This window comes from Lycorma delicatula, chromosome 9 (genome assembly GCF_047948215.1).
Source record: "Lycorma delicatula isolate Av1 chromosome 9, ASM4794821v1, whole genome shotgun sequence".
Taxonomy (NCBI): domain Eukaryota; kingdom Metazoa; phylum Arthropoda; class Insecta; order Hemiptera; family Fulgoridae; genus Lycorma; species Lycorma delicatula.
The window spans coordinates 16693446-16717077 of record NC_134463.1 but is presented as its reverse complement, the minus strand read 5'-3'; the positions used below and the strand labels follow the sequence as shown (position 1 = coordinate 16717077).

The following is a 23632-nucleotide window of genomic DNA, read 5'->3' as shown; positions in this document are numbered from 1 at the left end:
ATTGTGCATTCAAAAAGATATTACTGACTCTATTTTATGCCTCCTCATGAGAGATGATATAATTGTTAATGGCGCATGTTTTATAGTGGTTAAGGAACTTTTTAATATGTAACTGTACATTATACTAGAACTGCTAAGTTTGTTGATAAAAAGTTGATACTATATTAGTTTAGCGAGTCAATTTCTTACTCTTGAAAGATATTAAAACTGGGACTTCTTTGTGCTATTACACTATTATAAATAAAACAGAATATAAGTGAACCATCTAACAGAGTAATAAAGCAGAACTTAGTTGAGAAACATTTTTCAGTCCTTCAACAATTTTATTATTTTTTAACCTCCAGGACCACTGTTAGGTATTGCTTCAGAGGATGAGATGAATGACAAGTAGTATGTGAAAATGCCATGCCTGTCCAGGAATTGAACCCAGGACCTTCAGATGAAAAAAAATATATATATACAAGGTCTATAAATAAAGTAATAAGACTGGTTCAGAAAAACTTTTTATTTATAATCCAATTATAAATGAACTCTATCATCTTCGAAATAGTTCCCTTGGTAAGCCACGCAATGCTTTAAACGGTTTTCCTACTCTTCATAGCAGTGTTGGAACTCAGAAACTGTAATAGCCTTCAGATGGTCGGTTACATTATTTTTAAGTTTTCTACTGTTCCAAAATGGTATCCTTTGAAGTATTTTTTTAAAGTTGAGAACAGGAAAAAGTCGCAGGGACTCATGTCAGGCGAATAAGATGGTTGAGGAACTACAGGAATCTTTTTCTTTGCCAAAAACACATTAATTGAGAATGCAGTGTAACAAAGGTGCATTGTCATGATGCAGCATCCAGCTGTCTTTGATGGCTGGTCTCACGTGGGCAACTCTTTTCCGCAGTCTTTCAAGAATTTCTCGGTAAACATAGATTTTCAGTTTGTCCTGTAGGCAAAAACTCCTTATGGACAATGTCATTAGTATCAAAGAAACAAATTACCATGGTTTTTGATTTGCTCATTTCTGCTTTTTTGGGATGTGGTGAGTTTGAAGTGGACACTCCTTGCTCTGGCATTTTATTTCTGGGTCATACTCAAATATCCAAGATTCATCACCAGTAATAAAATTTTTTTAAAAAATCAGGATCAAATTCAATTCACCCTAGAAGATTGCGGCACACTTCCATCCTGTTGTTTTTCTGGTCAACAGTGAGGTTTTTTGGGACCAATTTTGCACAACATTTTTTCATGTCCAATTCATTTGTCAAAATTTGATGGACTGTGGTATGGTTCAAATTCAATTGTTCTGCAATCATTCTGACAGTTAATTGCTGGTCGAACTGCATTAAGTCTCTGATTCACTCAACATTATCGTCACTTTTACAAATACATTATCGTCACAAATAAATAAATGTTAAGGGTCTTCCAGAGCATGGATCGTCCGCAACTGATTCCTGGCCAACTAAAAATGCTTTAAACTACCTAAAAATTTATCAGAGCGTCATTTCCATACGTCCTTTTCAATTTTGAAAAAGTTTCAGTAGCATTCTCACAGAGTTTAACACAAAACTTGATTGCACACGTTGTTCATAATTAATATCATTCATTTTTGTACCGCACAACAAAAACTCATTTCACATGGTAACAATAGATTAAAAATATTAATAACTAATATAAAACAGCTGTTCATATAACCATATGTTTACTAGTAAGTTTACAGACCTCGTACATATAATTAAATATATATTTATATATATATACTGTATATTATTACTGTATCAGTAACTTACCTATTTTTTATAAGTTTTTATTTTTTTATAAGATATTAATTCCAAAATAGCTGTATAAAAAAGTTAGTTCTTAACTTTTTTTAAGTTGCATCAACGTTTGTGGTCATTAGCTACTAGTAAATGGCAACAGTGTGGCTGGGAAACTGTACCCAGAGTTGCTTAAATTTAGTGATCAATAGTAACTGGTTTATTATACATGGTTTCAGCCATCAGTATTCTATCCTAATTTTACAACCTTCAATTTCCTAACTGTTATTCAGAGTTATTCAAAGTGTTGTAGAACCATTGTATTTAAAAATTCAGTTATTACCCTATTCAGAACCATCTTCTGTTTATTTCTTCATTCAAAAGAAGAATATGTTTTTAGATATATTTTATCTTCAGTTTCTTGAATTTTTATACAAATACTTAATAGATTAAAAAAAAGAAATATATTTTTTCTTTTAAACAACTTTGTTTATTCTTAATTTTTTTGGCATGATCATTAATTTTAATGTTTATATTTACATAGTCTATTAATTGTAATAATAAATAAACAGAGTTTTCATTTAAAGTGTGCCACCAGTAGGATCTCTGAAACTTTAAATGGGGAACTTTTCCCTAAACTTTAAAAGTATTGGAATTTTTCAATTCACTTTCATCTTCTGAAATTGTTAACTTAATTTTTTTTTAAATAGCAAATTCTACTTTTTTGACAAACTTTGATGGAAAATATCACTTAAGACTGTTTTTCTTTGGTAGTTTTCCCTAAAAAAAAACCATTAAACTTAACTAAGTTCAACATATATATACATAGGGCTAACTGGAGGTGTACCTCAAGAACAGTTATGTTTGGAGAACAAAAGCCAAGATAAAATGATTCCCGTAAAAAAGTACAAAAAAGTAGGAGTTATGGTTGAAAGACTGTTGGCTGAGTGGTTTAGTCTAGCAAAAATAGTAGTTTTTTAAACATAAGTATTGCGAATAGAAATTTCAGTATAGTGAATTGGAAAGCGAATTCACTGTACTCCATACTATACTATGATTTTAATATTTGGAGAAAAATAAGTCCCCATTTAAAGTTTTTTGTATCTCCTAAAGTTTCAGAAATGAATCACAATGGTGGCACACTAAAAGTGAATTCTGTATAAAGTATATCACATAAATGAATAACTGAAGTTGGAATACCTCCAAACAAATAATTCCATACATTATGAAAAAATAAATAAATAAATAAAAACAGATTTTATTTAATGCTCTTTCTGTTAGATTTTTTAATAAATAAAAAAAAATAGTGGTATATAAATTTATTTGATAAAATTAAATTTAATTTATTTCGTTTTTAATTAAATGATATTTACTGGTAATTCTTACTATTTTTATGAAAAAGAAATATATATTTTTTTATATTTGTATAAAATATGGAATATATTTTTTAAAAAAACATAAATTATGAATTGATGTTTTTTAACTAGTAAAGAAACAAAGAACCTACACTTAAGTACCTATGAAATATGAGTAGATACAAACTTTAGCTCCTTAGTGAAAATATTTGTTCACAGTATCTTATTCCAGTAAGTTTTCGAAACTACTGAGTACATACTACGATCACATACATCTTAAACTTCAACACTAAAGTAAATATTTTGTTTGTTTTAGTATATTTTTCAGTACTGTTTACAAAATTTTATCTAAACATAATCCAGAAAAAGGAGCAAGAAATATTTTATAAAAAAAGAGATGTAGCAGACAGTTCTTAACTTTTTTATTAATAAAAAACACAGTTGCAATAATCTAAATTAAAGATAAAATTTAATTTAAGAAAAGTTATTTTCAATAGTATCAGCCATTTGATAATATATTAATGAAGCAGAATTATTGTAGAAAAATAATTTGAGAACAAAAGATTTACTTTTACCAAAAAAATGATTTCTTGTTTAAAAAAGAAAAGAAACACAGTTATCTCTGAAAAAAAAACATTTAATTTTATTTAATTTTATTAACAAATTTTATTTAAGTAAATATTTCTTATTAAAAGTTAATAATGAAAACGTACCTGAGCAATAATCAATACACTGTTTTTATTTCCAGTAATGAATTGACATTTATTTTCAAGCATTCAGAAGATTTAATTAATTACAGTTTGAAATAAATGTATAACACAAAAATAGAAAATGGTATGTGCAGTCACTTGACGTAGATTAGTAAGCATTATTTTTAAAATCATGAATCTTACAGTGTAAATTATTATATTTCAATTGTTTAGTACAAACAGACCATTAGATAGCTAATAAAATTTTTGTTTACAAAAATGCAAACACATCAAATCATTACAAGTGAATGTATTCATGTGTATGTGTACATACATATGTGCATTCACACACACATGCACATGTGTGTATATGCACACACCCACACTTCTATATGTAATATGCTTCCAAATTCTTATTTTTTTATCACGCTGCCACAGAACTAACCTAAATGATGCTTCCTTCAAAATAAGAAGTTATTTCACATAACCACTTGATTGTTTGAAAGTTCATATTATACAAACTAAAAAAAATTTTATTAGAATTTTTGTTTTTGATGCCTTCATTTATTTCAACATTTTGCCTTCACAATAATAAAAAAATATGTATATGTATATATATATATATATATATATATATATCTTTCAATTAATTTATGGTATTAAGATTGTATAAGAGAGAATAAAACATTATATTTACATTTTTTAACAGTCTTGTAACTTTGATAAAACTTGTATTACAGTGAAACATTTCAGAACCTATATCATCAGACATATCAGTTATATTACTCTTGGAAGGCCATCAAATATTAACATTAAAATGAATAAATTATATGATACTCATTGCATAGCTGAACATTATAAAGTACAAAGGCGACATATATATACACCTTAAAATACTTGGTTATGTCAATTTTTGGGTTTTGTTTTCCTTAGGTTATATCAAAGAGTGGGTTGAAATAGAATTTTATTGTTTGTTTAATAGTATATATTTTTATTACTTTTGTTCATATAGGCTATGTACATTTAAAATTCTTCCACAGCATTCATTATTGTCTTCTATACACACATATTAAGATTCTTCAAATCTGAATAATTATGTTTTAAAATTAAGTATTGGGTGTAATTTGATTTTGTAATATCTTTATTTAATTAAAATTAAATAAAATTTTCAACACAATTAAATTTAGGTTTGCGTTTCCCTGAAATGCTTAAAAAATTTCTCTTCACCAGATTTAAGTGTAACTGTTACTACATTTTAAACTCTTCTTAGAGTTTTCTCATAATTATCTTTATTGTTTTAATCGCTAGTGTTCAACAACCATCAATATTAGTATTTCTGATATGTCTAATGATGGCTATATAGGTTTCAAAACCAATACCATCTCCAATTAATGAAAACACAGTTGAAGTTTATCAGTATATCTCGCTCTCATATTAGCTTGTAATTAAGGAGAAATTTGGGAATGAATTTTTTGCATATCCTATTTATGTGTTCCCAACATCTATTCATATTGGTCTACACCTCAATGTTTATTCCTTTTATAATCGGTTTCTGCACAATATCCTTATTTCTGAGGCAGTACGGACTGCCTCAGAAACACCTTATGCCTCATGTAATACTTTTAAGAGCACAAAGGAATTGAATTTCAGTAGTTTGTAGCTTCCCCTTTGTGTGCCTTGTCAACACCCACAGAAGTGCAAGGGTGTATGGAATGTGATTACATGCAATACACAAAATTGCTTTTTTATGATCCTACAAGCCTTGGGCCAAAGGTCTGGTTCCAAAATATGTCATTGTAATGTATGATTTAATCAAATTCAGAAGACAAATAAAATTTTTATACAGAAAATTCATATATTTCAAAATTAAGTATAAATAATTTTTTTGCAAAACATTTTCAATTAAGTAGTCTTATTACTCATTAACTCAATTTATAAAAATCCTTCTAAATTGTGTTCTTCTTAAATTTAATTTTTACCTTGTCTAAAATCACAGAAACCTTTTCTAAATTCTTCATTTTTAACTTCCAAAATGTATCATTGACTCAAACTTAGTATTTTCTTCTGAAATATTTGAACTGTCCTGAAAGAACAGTCATGATAACAAGTTTGTGATACTGTGCATCTTAAAAATTATTTTGTGATTTGCAGTAATGAAAATAAATTTTCAATGATTACCCAGTATTGTAAACAGTATGATGAATTTAAAGTAAGCAGTACACAACTCAGAAAAGTTCAAGGATATCATTATGTACTCCATTAAATCTCTATTATGATAATCTATCAGGCATTTTGATGTCATAAAGTTTTTATCGTCAATATAATCTAAAGTTATGGGACTCAGTACATTAAACTTTTCAATTACATTTCTGAATGCTTCAAAACATCCTCTTCATTGGGAAACTAAATTGTCTGGCAATTGATTATAAACTACTACTTGAACTCGTTCTTTTTAAATCTTTTTCATCATCATTAAAATGCTTTTTTCACAATTAAGCTCTTTTTGCTGAAACTTCAGTTCTACTCACTTCATTTGGTTAACTCACAGCTGAGATTATTTATTTCACAAAATATTTTTTTTAAGTCTTATATTTTTGTAAATACTTTTCATCTTATTTTCTTCATCCTTAATTGAAAATGATTTTAACTGGAGATCGCTTACAAATGAAAATATTTTTTAAATATTGCAACGGAAAATAAATATTAAAAAAAGTCAATCTTTTTTTTCAAAACTTTGTTAGAAACATTCATCTCTGTTTGTAGACACCGGTATATTATTTATATGCAAAATAAAAATGGATACCAGTCCATTCAACAATACTTTTACAAAAATCTTCTTTTCATAAACAATTTTCAAAATGTTTTTGATTTTATTACAATATTTGTTTACAATGCACCAGTACTTTGTTACACATCTCTTATGTATCATCTAAAATTTTTAACTGATTAACACACAAAATTTGCTGGACACAGAATTTTGTAATAAGTACACATCATGACTAAATTTGAATCTGAAATGTTATATAGGTAATTGGAAATCTTTTTAATAATTACCATCAAAATTAAAAGAAAAATAAATCTCATTTTGATGATATACTGCTGATAAATGACAAATTGTATTAAAGCTAGTTAAGAGAAAATAATCGAATAATAATAATAAATGTAGACATTATCATAAAACATCAAACAAAAAATTTCTAAATCTTTGAAATCAAACAGCAATTTTGCAAGACTTCTGACAATAACTTTTTTTTAATGAATAAATGTAGGAAATATATGCAACCATAATTCTTATAAACATGAAAATTGAAAAAATCAAAATACAGATGACCAAACTGAAAACTAATAGAACAGTTCCCACAGACAAGGAAAGACTAGTTTAAGAATGAAAACACAAGAAAAATAAGTCCAAAAAGATTTCAGAGGAGAATTAAAAGTGCGTGATATTTTATTTGTTGTGTAAAATATATGGATAAAAAAAATTACAAATTGTAAGAAAAAGAATTTTCTGGACTGGAGAAAAGAAAAAATTCAAGAGGTAAATTAAAATGTTCATCGGATAAGATTAAAGAACAGTTGTGAAGAAGTGGAGGCAGAATTTGAAAAGATGAAGAAGAAACAAAGAAAAATGTGAAGGTTTGTATTTCCCAGCTTGACTCAAGAACCTCAGCAAAGAAATTAAAAGGAGGGGAATATTCTTATAATTAAACTTCAAAACGCTATAATTTAAAAAAATCAAGTATACAATGTAAAAGTAGTGAATGATCAATAAAAAAAAAATAAATCTAAACACCCATTAAAATAAAATCTTTCTCTAAAAAAACTGTTATCTCATCCTTTTTAATCATATAATTGAAGTTAGTAAAAAAATTTGATTTTCAATATATTTTTAACTGTAAACAAGGAACTTTAAATTAAAACAAAAATTTCAACTTTATTCTTAAGTCCATTTATCAAACAGAATATAATTTTTCTATATATTGTGGCTTAAAGCAGTTTTGAGACTCAACACTTGAAAAAAACACACACAGATTCACAAAATTAAGTAGTTTTTCTCTTGAAACTTATAATACACCCATTATCCCTTTTATTCAACTGACTTAAGTAAAATGAAGGAAAAAAGTTTCATTTCTCTCAAGTATCATTTTAATTATTGTTTAATTACTATTAACATAATGACAAGATTAATCATACTTGTATAAATAATATTCATAAGAAATTTGTATCTCTTACTTAGACAATTAATTCTGTAATTCATCTTGCAGAAAATACAGATGAGCTTTATAGCCTTAAAAACTGTTAAAGTTCATTTTGTTAATTTATTAAAAATTTTATTTGGAAATCCCCCCCCCCCCCCACCCGCAGAAAAAAGTTTCTGACTTTAATCTTACATTATCTATATTTTAGCAGCGATCAAGAAGCAGGTACTTATAGGATTTCTTGTACATCCACTATAGAGAAAAACATTCCAATTTGGTACATCAGTAGATTATCTAAGGATACATCACTGATGTAGCAGAGTTTGGTCTATATCCACAAAACTCATAGTAGGAGGAAAAAGGATCAAAATGAAAGTATCTTGAAGCACTCAAAAGAGTACTTCACTCTTTTGAGTGCTTCAAGATGCCTTCAAGCAGCAGAGCTCATCCTGTCAATTTAATGAAAACATTAGCAACATATTAATTATTATCAACAATTTTACATTTTAACAGATTAAAAACAAGGGACATTTCATAAATAATCTATAATATACTTTTATTTATATGTATACTTCAATTCAGGTAGTATCTCTTTCAGTTAATCTACACAGTTCCCCTTCCTCCAAAGATCACTTCCCAGTATTTCATAAAAATCTGTTGTTTCAGTGAGTTCACAACACTCATTCAGCCCTCAAATGCACCAGGTAACTGTTGCAGAAAGCTCTCCCAAAGAGGAAAAATGCTGACCGTGCAAGGGTTCTTTTATCACAGGAGCAAATCACAGCGTGGTGGACTCATATCTCATGTGGTGTGTGAGTAAACTTTCCATTTGTGCTTCCTGAGCAAAATGATTATTACCTTCCCTAAGTGCTTTTGTGTCATGCAAAGTACAAGTGGCCAGTTTCTTTTTAGCAGTACAGTTTTTGTGGATTTTTCTGCACAATGTCTTTATGAAGCTTTATAATATATTGTTATGACACTTGCTCCATGTGGAACTCTATCTTCTTTAATAATTCCTCAACAATTAAAAGCTAATATCATTTGCTTGATTTTTTATTGCACTATCAAAATTTTGGATCATTGTGGGGATGAACTTCTCAAATTGTTTGTCTGTGATTTCAGCCTTAATTCAAGTTTCTAACCTGTGCTTCATTAATAATGTCAAATTAAAACAAGAATATCCTTAACTACACCAGTCAATATGTCACAAGGTGGGGGCAGAGAGATGGTTGGGCATGTCCTGTATCACTGATCCTGTCTGGGTTTCCCCCGTCAGTCGCCTCTCTCAAATTTAACCCAGGTTGGAGAGTCAGGTACTGCCTGACCCACGATAACAACATCCCAGGGCTCACACGTAGCAGTAGGGGGCTCCAATACCCTTACCCATAGAACAATCCCTGCCAAGAGCCAAAGTAACTAACTCGTGCTGAGTGGTTCAAAACTTCAGCAGAGCTAAGCTCACAGCAGCCCACCCTCAACTCGGCTGCACAACCAAGAAGAGGGATGAGAACTTCCTGTTCGCATTCCGCCCAGCATCGGCAAAACCAGATCATGGCCATCCCTCTCTCCCGCTGCTAACAGCAAAACCGAGAAAATAATAGTAATTATAATTATTAGAATCCAGGGGGATTCTAATCATTTGCTACTAGTGTTACTTATCATTGGGATAATCATGAGCTCTATAATCTTAACACGTCATGCAATATTTATGAAATAACCCTCACACATACTGCAAAAAGATTATTTTTCCTCTAAAAATTATCAAACTATCTAAAAAAAAATGCAGGCTTCCTAAAGAAACAACTTCATCTTTAACGTGTGGAACTATCTGACTTAAGTTTAACCAGATCCCTACAGAAGACATTCCATTAATACATAGCCAGTGTGTTTTGGTATTGAATTAGGATACTAAACAAAGGTGTTTTTGTTTAATAGGAATAATGAAAATATTCACTTTTGTTAAACCATGTTAAGTTAAACTTTGAGATTGAATGTTAGAATATTACTTATGATTGTCATATAAAATCTATGATTAATATTCAAAAGGGGTTTGTTCATTAAACTTGTTGTAGATTGTTGTAGATTGATGTTTGACTGATTTTTCCTAATTTTTAAGAATCTTAGAAATCTTTCATTAAAATATTTATTTGTCTTTAACATACTTACCATGTTTTTTATAAGTGGGAACTGGGGATTTCTGTTATGAATGAAAATAAGCTCCAACCAAAAACAAGACTACAATCCAGGGCCTCTTGTCACCACAGCCCTTTTTTTTATTTTAGGACAACATTTTTTAATAGAACCAATTCTTTCATTCAATTTTGTAATTAATTAAGGATATGAAAGATTTTTTTGGTCATTTAGTTTGATGAACATAGAAACTGATTCCTTCTTTCATGTGGTTATTTACTTATTTAATTTTTAATGCTAATTGAATATAATTTATTTGTTAATATTAAGTTTTATAGTTATTCTTTGAAGAAATATTTTTTTTTATATAATATTTTATTTCTAAAACTACACAATCCATCATTGAAATGTTCAATGCAATTTGAATTAATAATTTATATTTATTTTAAAAGTTTTAAGTAGTGTTATTGATGTTATAATAAAAATATTTTTTAATTTAAAAATATAACATTTTTACTAATAAGATTATTTAATTTAGAATAAGATGAATTCATAATTAGAAACCTTTGTTACAAGACATTTATCGTTATTATTGATAAAAGTAAAATATTTTTGAAGATGATATAATAAATCAATTGATATGAAAAATTAATTTACAATACATTTAACTGAACCATAAGAAATTTGTAAGAAAATATTTTGAAACTGATGCTGAAAAAAGACATCTGATAAATTTATTGTGTTGAATATTTATCTATTAAATATACTGTCACATTATGCCAAAAAAGTTAGAAAATAATATTTGATGGCTGTGTATGTCAATATAATACAATCTGATTCAAATGAAAAAAAAAAAAAAACAATCAGTAAAAAACAAGAAATAAGAAAATAATAATAAAAAACATAAATATTCTAACCTTTGTCAACTAAGCATTAGAAGTCAATTCAAATAACTCAGCCACTGAATATAAACAATGATTCAAAATAAACAGCAATACTAACTCCTAAAATAACGACCATGAATCAATATTTCTAATTACAACAGATAAGCTATTAAACAACCTAAAGCTAAGATACTGACATGTCCTTCGTAAGATAAATTCTGTGTATGAAATATTTTTATTACAAGCATTGTCAATATGAACCCATCATGGAATTTTAAAATTTTCAGAACATTTTACACGTTTTTTGAATTCATTTAAATATGCAACATATGTCATAATATTAATTTCTTTATTTTATTCCTATGAGTGGTGTTTCATATTTAAATGAATTCAAAAAACATGTAAAATGTTCTGAAAATTTTAAATAATGTATGACGGATTTTCTAATTACTTCTTGTAATACTAATTGAACATTATTATTAAACATGAAAACCCTAAAACATTCAGTTATGTTGAAGAAAGAAGAATAAGGAAGAACATACGCAATTGAGGTTATAGGAAATTTAATTTATAATGAAAAACACAGATTACATAATTCATAACCAATATAGCTGCTGGAATAACTACAGCTGAATCATTATAAATTCAAAGTTCTTGAACATCTGTTCAGTTCTATATTACTTCTGCTTACTACTAATAAGTAATTTTAAATTACATCTAACTCTTTAATGTTACATATTACAAAACTGTGATGAAACCTTTTTAATAAATAAATGTAGACAATTATTCCTTTAAATCCCACTTTTGAATCCATTTACCCTCAAAAGTAACAGTAGTCTTTTACTCCTAAAAGCAATAGTAATCAGGATATAGTTCCTTACTTTTACTCTGCTGACTTCCATTCTGGTATTGTATCAGCCTTTTCTCTGAAGGCACTGAATTTAAATCCCATCGGATATGGCACTATTTTGTACACTATGAAATAAATCTCTTTACCATGTTTTCTTAACAACAAGGTGTATCTTTTTCTGTAAATAAATCACAAAAGGAAGTAGAACAAACAAATTTAAAAAAGCAGTAAAAAGTTGTTTGAACAACATTAAAAATTATTCTAACACTTTCTAAATTATTAAAAATTTTTAATTAATTAACTTGTAAATTACACTGAAATTATGCTATCAGAAAATTTATTCATAGCTAATTATGTAGATACTAAAGTAGAGTTATTGTGGCATTGTTGTTAATGTTGCCAATCTTAAAATACTTATTTTAATATACGGTTAAATTAAATACTTTTCTGTGCTACATTAATTTGTTTTTTTTTTCACATTTACTGGTTTGTAAATTTTATATTTTGCAAATATATTAATAAGATCTTGACTTTTATAACCAACATGCAGAATTTGTATATTGTGGTTAAAATCTTGGTACCTATGTGTCCTGATTCTATATGATGATTTGCAAAGGATGATTCTGTTGGTGTACATAATGATTGTATGTATTCTTTATATTGTAAGTAAATATACATCCAGTCTGGCTAACGTATCGCTTAATGCAATCAATGTAGTTTAATTTGTAAACTCCTGTATGCTGTATCTTTCAGTTTTTTTTTAATGATCTCACATATTTTTTTATGGTTTTGAAAGCAACACAAGCAACCTTCTTTCCTGAATATAATGGAATTTTTTTACATTTTATTGTTGGTTAATGTACATTAATGTTCTACATTTTCTATTATTTATGTGTTTTTGATTTTGTTCTGTGTTTTATGCAGTGTTTGATTTTTTCATGAAAGCATGAATGGGTAGCCATTAACCTGTGTTAGACATATAGTATTGCATTCTTCCGAATGTAGTTGTGATTGAAAAGAATGAACGCATTTGGGAATGCAAAAGAATTATAAAGCTAAATGTTTGTTCTATTCGGGAAAGTTAAAGTTTAAAAACCACAATGAGCAGAATAATAAGTTAAGAACATTAAGGATGTCCTAATTGCAAAAATCCTGTCCATTTTATACGTTCTAAATCAACGAGGACAGCGATGCGTATTTGTATGGACTCCGGGGCATGCTGGTATTACAGGTAATGAAATCGCAGACTAAGCTGCCAGAAAGGCAACAGTCAGCGATGATTTGGATCCTTTCTTATAAGAGTGGCAGATGTTAAAAACCATCTAACAAACATAGTAAAAAACAAGTGGAATGCTGAATGGAGGAGTTTAAATACAAAATTAAACTCAGTAAAAACTTCTCCTTATTCGGAAAAGCTTTAAGTTGACTTTAAGTTGGACTCTAAGTTGACTCGCCGTGAACAAGTAGCGGTGACCAGACTTAGAATCGGTCACACGCGATTAACAAATTTATATCTGTTAACTGGCGAAGTGAGACCAATGTGCGGTGTTTGTAATAAAACACTGACAATCAAGCATCTAATAGAAGAGTGTATACCATTATATGAGGACCTCAGAAAGAGGTTCCGTCTTACAAATAATATTAGTGCTGATCTGGATAATGGAAATGAAGAAAATATAGTTGCATTTCTACACGCCAGTGGACTTCTTAAAAGTCTATAAAATGAAAGTTTAAAGCTGTGATAAAAGAATCTCTAAGCGGTAGTTTTATATATATATAAAGAAAGAAATGGTATTGATAAGTTGAAAATTTTAATTTCATGGTCTTTTGAGAACCTTATCTCAAATTTTAATATCGGGGCCCTTTACACCCCGTAAGTGTTTGTGATTGTCCTGTCTTTTATATCTTAATATATATTGTGAAGTTTGAGTTTTTTAAATAAAATGTAAGGACCCTTTACACCCTTACATATGACGATCCTGATGGAGATAATAATTTCTTTTAAACAATGTGACGAGGGCTAATGACCTTAGCAGTCGATGCCCATAAAAATTCAGGAAAAAAAAAAAAATAAGTTGAGTCCTCTTTCCAGGTATGTTTGGTCAAGGGTAAAAATGGAAAGATATATGAAGAGTATGATCTTGAGGTGTTGAGCGATTGAGTCTGCAAGATGATGTGAATAAATCTTAGACTTTATGTTAGAAGTAATGTATGAGAATATGGGTAACTGACTGATTCTTTTCAATGTACAAGCAATTATGTAAAGTAAATGAGGTAATTTGTATGGTAAAAACGTTTATCTAAGGTAGAAGGGTCAGAATCGTAGGGTAGCAGAAAAGATTAAGAAAAATCTTTTGGATAGGGTAATTACAATGACAAGTATAAAAAAGGTAATGGATAAAGACAAAGAGAATAAAGTTCTCTTTGTGTAAGTTTTTTTCTCTTTGTTTTTTTTGTCCAAGTTCAGCTTGGGTGGTTTTTCAACAAATTTTTTTAAGTTTGCATCACAAGTTTACATAAACTTGTTTTTAATGATCTAGAGAAATATGTAAAAGAGAGGATTTAATTGAGAAGTTTAATGTTAGGCCTTTCGTGTACACTGATGATCTAATACTACTGGTTCCACTCCCAAATCATTACAGCACTTGATAAACAGAATAAAAAACATCTGCAAATTTGGTGATTAAATATAAATAAAAGAAGTAAAGAAAATGGTATATTTACAAAAGACAGAAACCATGCCTCTAAAGGAATTGTTTTATGGAAATACTAAAATTGAAATGGTTAATCAATGGAATGAGTGTTACTTGGAAGTAGTGCTAATTCCATTTATGCTGTCTTACAGTTGCATAATGAAAAGAATCGCTGTGGAAAAATTTGGTTCTACAGTGTTAGGAAAAGTTTTGCCTCTCTTATACCAAGCAGGGCTAACAAGAAAATGTCACATAAGTGTCAACTCTAACACATGGGCAGTAGCAGATTACATAATAGATGGAAATTTTTCTTAAAATGTATGTTTGCATTCCCACATAATATATCTAATGATTAATGTATATATATATATATATATATATATATAGAAAGGGTTAAAAAATTGTTGTATTTCGATATTTTAAAAATGCACTTTTATAAGTGGTGAAAGTTTTAAATGGTCCCCAACAGTGCTGGGCAAAAATATTAAGTGTATGATATTATAAGTGTGAAAATATTATAATTGTATGATCAAGAGTAAGTGAGGGTAGTACAAGAAATAAGACTAATTGAGCAAACATAATGAGTGTGTGCGGGAAGGGGGCTAAAAAAAAAAAATAAAATTCTGTTACAAAAAAGTGTAGTGGAGTGATTTTTCATGATTTTTTACAAACTTTAATTTAGAATAAGAAGAAATAATCCATTTTAGTAATGAATTCAATAGAATGTATTAACTTCAATACTCGGGACAATTATGAGATTTCAATTGTAACATTGATGAGAAGGTTGCAAAGTTCGAAATGTAACATAAAAATAAATAAGTATATCTTGTTTGTGGTTGTCCAATATTTATAGAGCACACACAGAAGAGGTTGCAATTATGATGTGAGATTGCAAGGGGAGAGGTATTACATTGATTTAATGAGATGAATTAGCAGGCTCTGATAGATTATTATATTAGTGATGGAAATTATGAAAGGTTTACATGTAGTAAATTTTTTATGAAAATACATAAAGGGAAACCAACCTAGCAGATAACCTTGCTCATATCAGAAATGAATATGTTTTTAATTTTTTTATGGAAAAAAGTTAAAATTATTAATATTTTTATCGGTTGTATTTTTCTTTTTTTTTGTATTTTATTTTGGTTTTAATAAATATATTATTTATTTGCGTTACATGTACCGTGGAAAATTATATAGTAGTGGATTTATATTTATTTTAAAAGCAAGTTTATTGTCTAAGTGAGCTTCATGTCCAATTTAAACATGCTAAGGTCAAGGAAGTTAAATGATTTATTGTATTTAAATTCTGCAGCGATTACTAAATTGGACTAGAATTTTCTTTAGCAAAAGTATTCTAGATAAAAATGTGAACAAAATATTAGTAATAAAACAAATAATCAATAATAAAATTAATTCTTAGGACATTTCTAATTAAAATATTTACAAATAATGTATTAAAAATTTATATTGTAATTTCAAGACATTTTATTCCATTAATGTTTATCAAAAAATAATTGAAGCCAATATTAGAATTATAGATATCCAATTCTATATTACAAAAGTTAAAAGTAATATCAGTTTACATTATGGTGCAGAAATATTAAAAAGCACATAAATATAAATTGGCATGAGAACATGTATTTTAAATATTCATAAAATACACATTGTTTAAACTAGGAACCAGAATAATAATTTTTAGATTTTACTGAGTTTCACAAAAGACAGCTTACTCGAAAAAATCATATTTATAGCATGAATGTAATCAGGCATTTAAAAATTGAACAAAAGTAGATACATATCATCTTCTCCACCTTCTTCTTCTACATGGTTTAGTCTTTATTAGCTGTTCTGGTGCCCATCAATTTCTTAGTCTGTCTACATCTCTTCTTCCATCCAGCTTTTAATACCACGCACGTAATAGCAGCCTATGTTGAGACATTCGTATCGATATCACATCTTTTTTGATATCATCTGATTGTTTCATTGACTGATTATATCTTATTCTATTCACGAATGACCTTGTTCCTAATATGATCCTCTCTCGCACAACCCCTCATGCTCTGCAGGAACCTCGTTTCTGCCACTTATATGTGGGAAACATCTGATTTGCTCTTGGCTCACAGTTCACTACTATATGTAAGTAAAGGATTGGCCACTGTTTTATAAAATCTAATTTGGGTAGCCTTACTAATCTGACCTTTCAGAGTACGGCATATTGATCCACAAACTGCACTAAATTTAGCCATATTTTCCATTTATATCTTGTTCATGATTGAAGGGCAGGTCACACCCCAGATATTTGAAATTTTCCACCTGTTCCAGAATTTTCCCATCAATGACTGTCTTAGAATGTAAGGGCCATTTTCCGCAAAAGGCCATAACTTTAGATTTCTGTTGTGAAATTTTCATGTTGAATTCTTTACTAAGGAGATGGAGCTGATGAAAAGCCAGTTGCAGCTTATCTTCACTTTACTGTAAAATCACTGTACCAAATTAAAAACACTGTACCAAATTACTGTACAAACACTAAAAAGTTAAGAAAAACTCCTTGCCCAAGATGTACACCATAGTGAACTTTATTTTTATTTGGTGAAATAGACATTAGCTTATCCAGACACATACTAAATAATGTTGGTGAAATTGGACAACCTTGTCAAAGACCCTTATTTATCCTCAACTCCCCAACTACCATCCCATCACCCACGTCAATCATAATAGTCATTTCAGAATATAAACCAGCAACAAAAGTAACAAGATGTTTAGGGTATCCATTATCCAACATTATATAAATACACATCATCTATCCTTAATATTTATTTCAAATGAAATTTCTATTGTCAGTTTTTCACAATTTCCAACTTAAATTCCCATTTTCCATTTAATGTAAAAATTGAAAATTGATTTACATATATACTTAAATTCTAATAAAGTAAACCACCTAGTAATGAATATTGAAATAAGACATATCTTACTTTAATTTTACCATGAAAGTATTTTCGTGGGATCAAGCATCCTCAGTTATGACTGAAATAATTCTATTACTGCATAATAAAGATTAAAAACTAAAATAATAGAAATTCCTTATTAATTTGTATGAGTGCTGTTATCTGTTACATTTTTTACAAGAACTTGTCCCTCAAACTTTGTCTGATGGTTTATCAAAATGAAATTTTGTTTGCATTTATATATGTAATTATTTTTCTAATATATTCAATTTTATGTCATCTTTATTAATTCATAATATTTCTAAATTTGTGTTATTATCAGAAGTAGAATTTAATTTTTTCTTGATGGTTTGCCATATTAGATAAACCTAATTTATTATTTTTGTAATGTATATAATGTTCAATATATCTAATTTTATAGGATCTATTTACTTCCCTATTTAAATATCATTACAAACATTGCACTTTATTTTATAAATTCCACCCAGATTGTTTATTTTATTATGTGGTTATTAGGTTTTAATGCTGGTTTAAATATTTTTTATTGTAAGTCTTTGGATCCCAAGAAAGTACTTTCGTGGTAAAATTTAGGTAAGATATGACTTATCTCAATATTCTGTTCTAGATGATTTATTTTAATAGAACTCGATTATAATTTTACAGTACAGAGGAATAATATGAATCTTAAAATGGTTAATTTCAGTAAAATAATATTAGTGTATATATATATATATATATTAATCTAGGAAGAATAAGGTGTATATTAAAGATTTGCTAGGAATTATAGTTATATATATTCTCAATTTTATAAATTCTTTAATTTGTTATTTAAATAAATCAAATTTCAGACATTATCACTGAAATCCATGATGATTATTCTGTAACAAATTGCTCAAGAACGTCCATTAAAATATTAATTTTCATTTAAATAAACACTATAAAAATAAAATCATCATTGACCATTATTCAACCCGACTAAATAAAAATAATTACCTTAACTTTGAATCTTTCCTATAATGCATCACTCATTTATAACAAAGAACAATTTCTCATAAATTTAAATTAAAATAATTTAAAAAAATTTGAAAATTATGCAAAATTTAAATTGTTAATGTGTCATAAAACATTTTTCATAATGTTTATTATAACATTACGACAAATTCTATTTTTTTTTAGTTTTAATATATTAGATTTGAGTAAGAAAAAACAGAACTGCTATTTCAGGTTTATACTGTTACATAAAAATCTGATGTGGGCACACATGACTTCCTTGTATGCCTTTAAATTACATATACACATTTTTTTATAAAATGAAAAGTACATAAAATTTATTTTGTTAATAACTTCTGATTTTTTTTTTATTATTACTGAATTATTACTTATCATAAAAATGTTTTAACAATTACAGGTTAATAATTATTAATAAATCAATAATTTAAATTTAAAAAAAAATAAAAAGTTAAAAGGAGATGAAGTCTGATGTGCCTTCCCCTTCTAAGATCCAAATATTTCATTAATTAAAATTTCATTTTGCTATAACTCTGGAACCAATGAAAATAAGTACCACTTATGATAAATCTTTGAAAAGTTCTCAGTGAGTGCTTATTATTACAGTTAAGAAAAAGTCTAAAATCCAAATTATTTTGGATATTGGGCTTTATTGGACACTTTTGGTTTGGTTGATTGCAATCAAAATGGGAGGTCCACAACTAGGTGTTACAACAGTCATAAATACAAAATTTCAACATTCAATGGCTAATCGTTTTTGAGTTACGCAAGATACATACATACATATGTACAGATGTCATACCGAAACTAGTCAAAATGGATTCAGGTCAAAAATGGATATTTCTGTTGAAATTTGAAATTTTTTGAGATCACAATACTTCCTTTACTTCATAAAAGGAAGTAAAAATTGACAATATTACCTTCCTATGAACTGGCAGTTTCACGTAAAACTTGTACAAATCTATAAGAGATCCCACTTTCTGATAGCTTCAAAATAGTTGATCTAAAAAAGACAGTAACATACAAGAAATATTTTATGTAAGATTATTCTCTGTAACTTGCTCATTAATTTAAAACTAACTGCAGCATTCTTAATAGATCCATTAATCTATTATAAGATTATGAAGCCACAGAAACAGCCAGGTAAATACAAATTACAACCTTTTCCTTTTTTTTTAGCTTATAGTTAAAAGATGTACAGGCTATCACTTATAGCTTATGGAATTAAAAAAATCTTTTTAACTTAAATTTTTTAATTTACTTATTTATTAACAACTGTCGGCATTTTAAACATAGGTGAAGTCCTTTTATGATAATTAATTCTTCTATCTCTTAATATATCCACGTCTGTAAAAGATACACCAGAGTACCATCCATATCTGAAAAAAAACAAAACTTAAAAAAAAATAGCACAGCAATAATACATGGAATCATTTTAATGTATGAAAAATGCTAAGTCAGACTAGGATTCAAACTTGAGTTTTAGTTTAATTGCAGAAAAATAATGCTAGGAAAATTATTCAAAAAATTCAGGATATTAATTAAAATTTATAACTACATCTCTTCATTGTACGCAGTTAATAAATGTGTGTTGTTAAAATTAAAACTTTTTTTCCAATTAAATTATTTTTTAGTCTGCATTTTTCAATCATTAAAATATGTATATAAATGGATTTTACGATTATAATGGTAAAAAACAACCTTTTTTATCAGTTTAGTAGATATTTGTAAATAAAATAATAATAATAAAAATATAGGAAAATACACAATTTCAGGAAAAAATACTAAAGCACTCAATTTCACAAAGAAAACCAAATGAAATCGACCAACTGCTCCAAAGGAAAAACTCCAAAGGTAAAACCTCTTTATGACTGATGTGGGACAAAGTAATTCCAAGAACGTTTTTCCTACACAAAGTATGCTACATTATTAAAGTACCATGCAGCAGTGGTATAACTGCTTTAGTCATCAACGTTTTTCTGTTCTGAAATATTACTTTGCAAAAAGCATTTATACCCCAAAAGTAAAGCCAGCATAAGTTACAATAAAAAAAAAAAATATATATTATAATGAGAGATAGAGAAATTTATAAATTGTTGCTTTATTTATATCCTGAAAAAAGCTATGTTCCTGTTACAACATCTTATCTATAACTTATACTGAACAGTAGGAACATGACCCTCCTACTAATTAGAGGCAATATATATAACCCTTTGTTTCTTAACAGAAGTTTGCACGTTAATCTGTTGCTTTACATTCCCTGTCCCAATCTTATGAATTAATGTAAATAAAGCATCTGAGATATAAGGGTCAATAGTCATAGTTGCTTTCTCTGAGAGTAATAATATTCACTATACAATCAAGTCCCTAAAGTGGACAGAGTGAAGATGTCGCTTATACAGCTGATCATCTTCTGCATTCTGAATGGTTTAACATGCCTTTGTCCAACACTATGTTAGGTTTAACGAAGAAAAAAGGAAACCACCTCAATCCTTACTTTCCTTACTAAATATGGCACCATGTGATTATTATCTTAAGAATGGCTATACCAATTTCGTAAGGGATTTGTATCTCATGTAACATTTCCTGCGAACCTTTTTGGTTTCGGAACATAACATAGATTTATCATACAAAAATTCTACAATACAGCATTCTTAAATCAGTAGTTAATAAGTATTATTACTTATAACATTTTAAATGTTACTAAATATAATGCCAACTTATAAATATCATGTAGTAATATATTTAAGTATATACTACCCAACAAATTAACTAAAAATTAAAAAAAAATTAATTTTGAAAGATCTACTGTAAAATTAGAAGAACTGGATCTTAATAATGTAGTTTTACTTTGAAACATTATTGCATTAAACTACTTATGAAAAATGTTTTTTATGAAATTTTATAATACATATTAATTTAACTATATGATTAGATATCTATTTAACAATACACAGTACATACTTATGGCTTTCTAATGGTGGATTAAAACCTGAAAATTTTTGTTTTGGCCCAGAATCATACGCTTTATTAACAGCCTCAAAATCAGGTTTACCCTGACAAGTTTCTCTAGTGGAATAAAATTTACCAGTAATGCCAGGAACTGAAAGTAAAATAAGATATCATTTTATAAAATAACGTTTCACATCCATTAGGTGCTACATTCCCTTAAATATAATTACAATTTCTTTATTTCTAAATCTGTATATTATTTTAGCAGATCAGTTTTCTTTATAAAAGTTCTTCTGCCTCTTAATTATAAGAAGAGAGCGCAATAAGGCCAACATGTCATACATTTGCCAACAGTTTATCTTTAAATCCCAAAATCTAATATTTTCTTTAAATTTTGATGAATATAATATGTTCTCTTTCAGTCAAATCATACATATTTTCCATCTTTTTAAGGGTGTATACTAAGTACAGTTAGATCACAAAATTGCCTCTTCCACCCACCCCATAAAAAAAAGACTACATCAAAAATTTGGTTTTTGATCCATTTTGGATCAAAACAAAGTGCATCACACATAGGTGAGCAAGATAAGCACATTTTTCTGTTAAATTCCTGTTTCTCAAAGGTACTTAATTCATTTAACAGGAGCAGGACACAGTCCTACTATTTATATCTTATGAATATTCACTATTTCTTACACATAACCATCCAGAACATTATAATTATCCAGCAACAAAGGGCGAATGTCTATCTGCAATTCACAGTGGGATTAGTGGACTTTCTGAGATCCTTTTGTTCTGTTCCTCTCCTGGCTTACACTAAAAAAAGCTTTTAGGATCTTTCTCACTTCAACTACTCTTAGAAATCCCATTTCTTTATTTTAAAGTGATTCCAACAAAGAGAAAAATTCTTCTGCCCAAATAAAGTGCAACCTCTGCAACCTCTAAAAAATAATATTCTCTAATCTTAATAAACTAGTCATTACCTTCCTTGTGTCACAATTTATTAGCCTTTTTTCTATTTTTAATTATTATTCTCCTTCTATCTATTTACTTGTCATTCTTAATGTCTATTTTCTCAGCATTGTCTTTCTTTTACAACAATTTATTAACTTTTTTATATTTTTAATAATTATTTTCACTCCCACGAATAATAGACATGTAGGTGTAAAGAATATACGAGTATAAGGTAACATTAGAAGTAATGAATCTATATCGTACATTACTTCTAACAAAATTTACTTTCATGAAAAACAATATAATTAATGGTTCTTTCTATTATTCACCTTGAATTGTCATTCTGGTCTCAAATCTTTCTATAATTTTGTTATTGTATGCTCCAGACAAATTTAAAAAACAATGAGGTACACAAAATTTTTCTCAATTTCTGTCAATTTCTTTCATACTTTATTGTTTTTATTACAACTACTTACTTCTTATACAAATAGTGAATATTCTTTTTTTCTACTAGATGCTTTAATTATTAGGTTTTTAACTTAACACAATCTATGAAGCCACAGAAATTGGCTTCATAGAAGCCAATTCTGAATTGTTACTTAAAAGGTTACTTAAATTAAATAATAGGTTACTTAAATAATAGGTTAATTAATAGGTTACTTAAATTAAAAGGTTACTTAAATTGTTACTTGTTATTTAAAAGGTACCTGTGTCATTGACACATGACACAGGTACCTTTTAAATACTTACATAAACTTAATAAGTTAATATTTTAAACATAATAAAAGAAACAAGATTCATCATGACTTTAAGAATAACAAAAATGTTTAAACAAAGAAATTATGTCAACGTACGTAAAATCTGAACATAAACTTACTGTTAAAACTACAAACAATAATGATGATTCTATCACATCTAGTCTTGAATATTTAGAGGTCAGACATGTAACACTACTTAGTTAACAACCGAAATTACTATTAAATTATTCATTGATTTCTCCTGTTCATTAAACCCATTTACAGATTAATTCATAGCTAGTTCAGATATTTTTTTAAACACTGATTTTTATCCTTGTTTCAAGTACAAACCTTTATTCTAAAGCTTGAATCACTACTACTCTGTTTTATTTTATATATGTATATATATATATATATATATATTTCTTTAATTTCGTAAACTGCAGTATTTCCATTTATATTAAATTTTACTTTCATCTGCAAGTAATA

General features: G+C 27.9%; 2 protein-coding genes across 10 annotated transcripts in view; one reads left to right on the top strand and one right to left on the bottom strand.

Moving 5' to 3' along the window:
- The window catches only part of LOC142329714 (uncharacterized), a 246437-nt gene that overhangs the window by 136921 nt on the left and 85884 nt on the right, over window positions 1–23632 (top strand). The window lies entirely within an intron of this gene.
- Window positions 3600–23632, bottom strand: part of LOC142329715 (uncharacterized) — a 65835-nt gene continuing 45802 nt past the window's right edge. For 2 of the 8 annotated variants that reach the window (XM_075374438.1, XM_075374437.1), the window contains 3 exons: window positions 21465–21603; window positions 19762–19879; window positions 11399–12029 (listed from right to left, as the gene is read on the bottom strand). In XM_075374438.1, the coding sequence (XP_075230553.1) occupies window positions 19762–19879; window positions 21465–21603 (257 nt within the window). In that variant the 3' untranslated portion in view covers window positions 11399–12029. Of the gene's footprint in view, window positions 3722–11392; window positions 12030–18594; window positions 19880–21464; window positions 21604–23632 lie in introns of those variants that run through there. The other 6 variants (XR_012757572.1, XM_075374440.1, XM_075374441.1 and 3 more) reach the window with 6 other exon arrangements.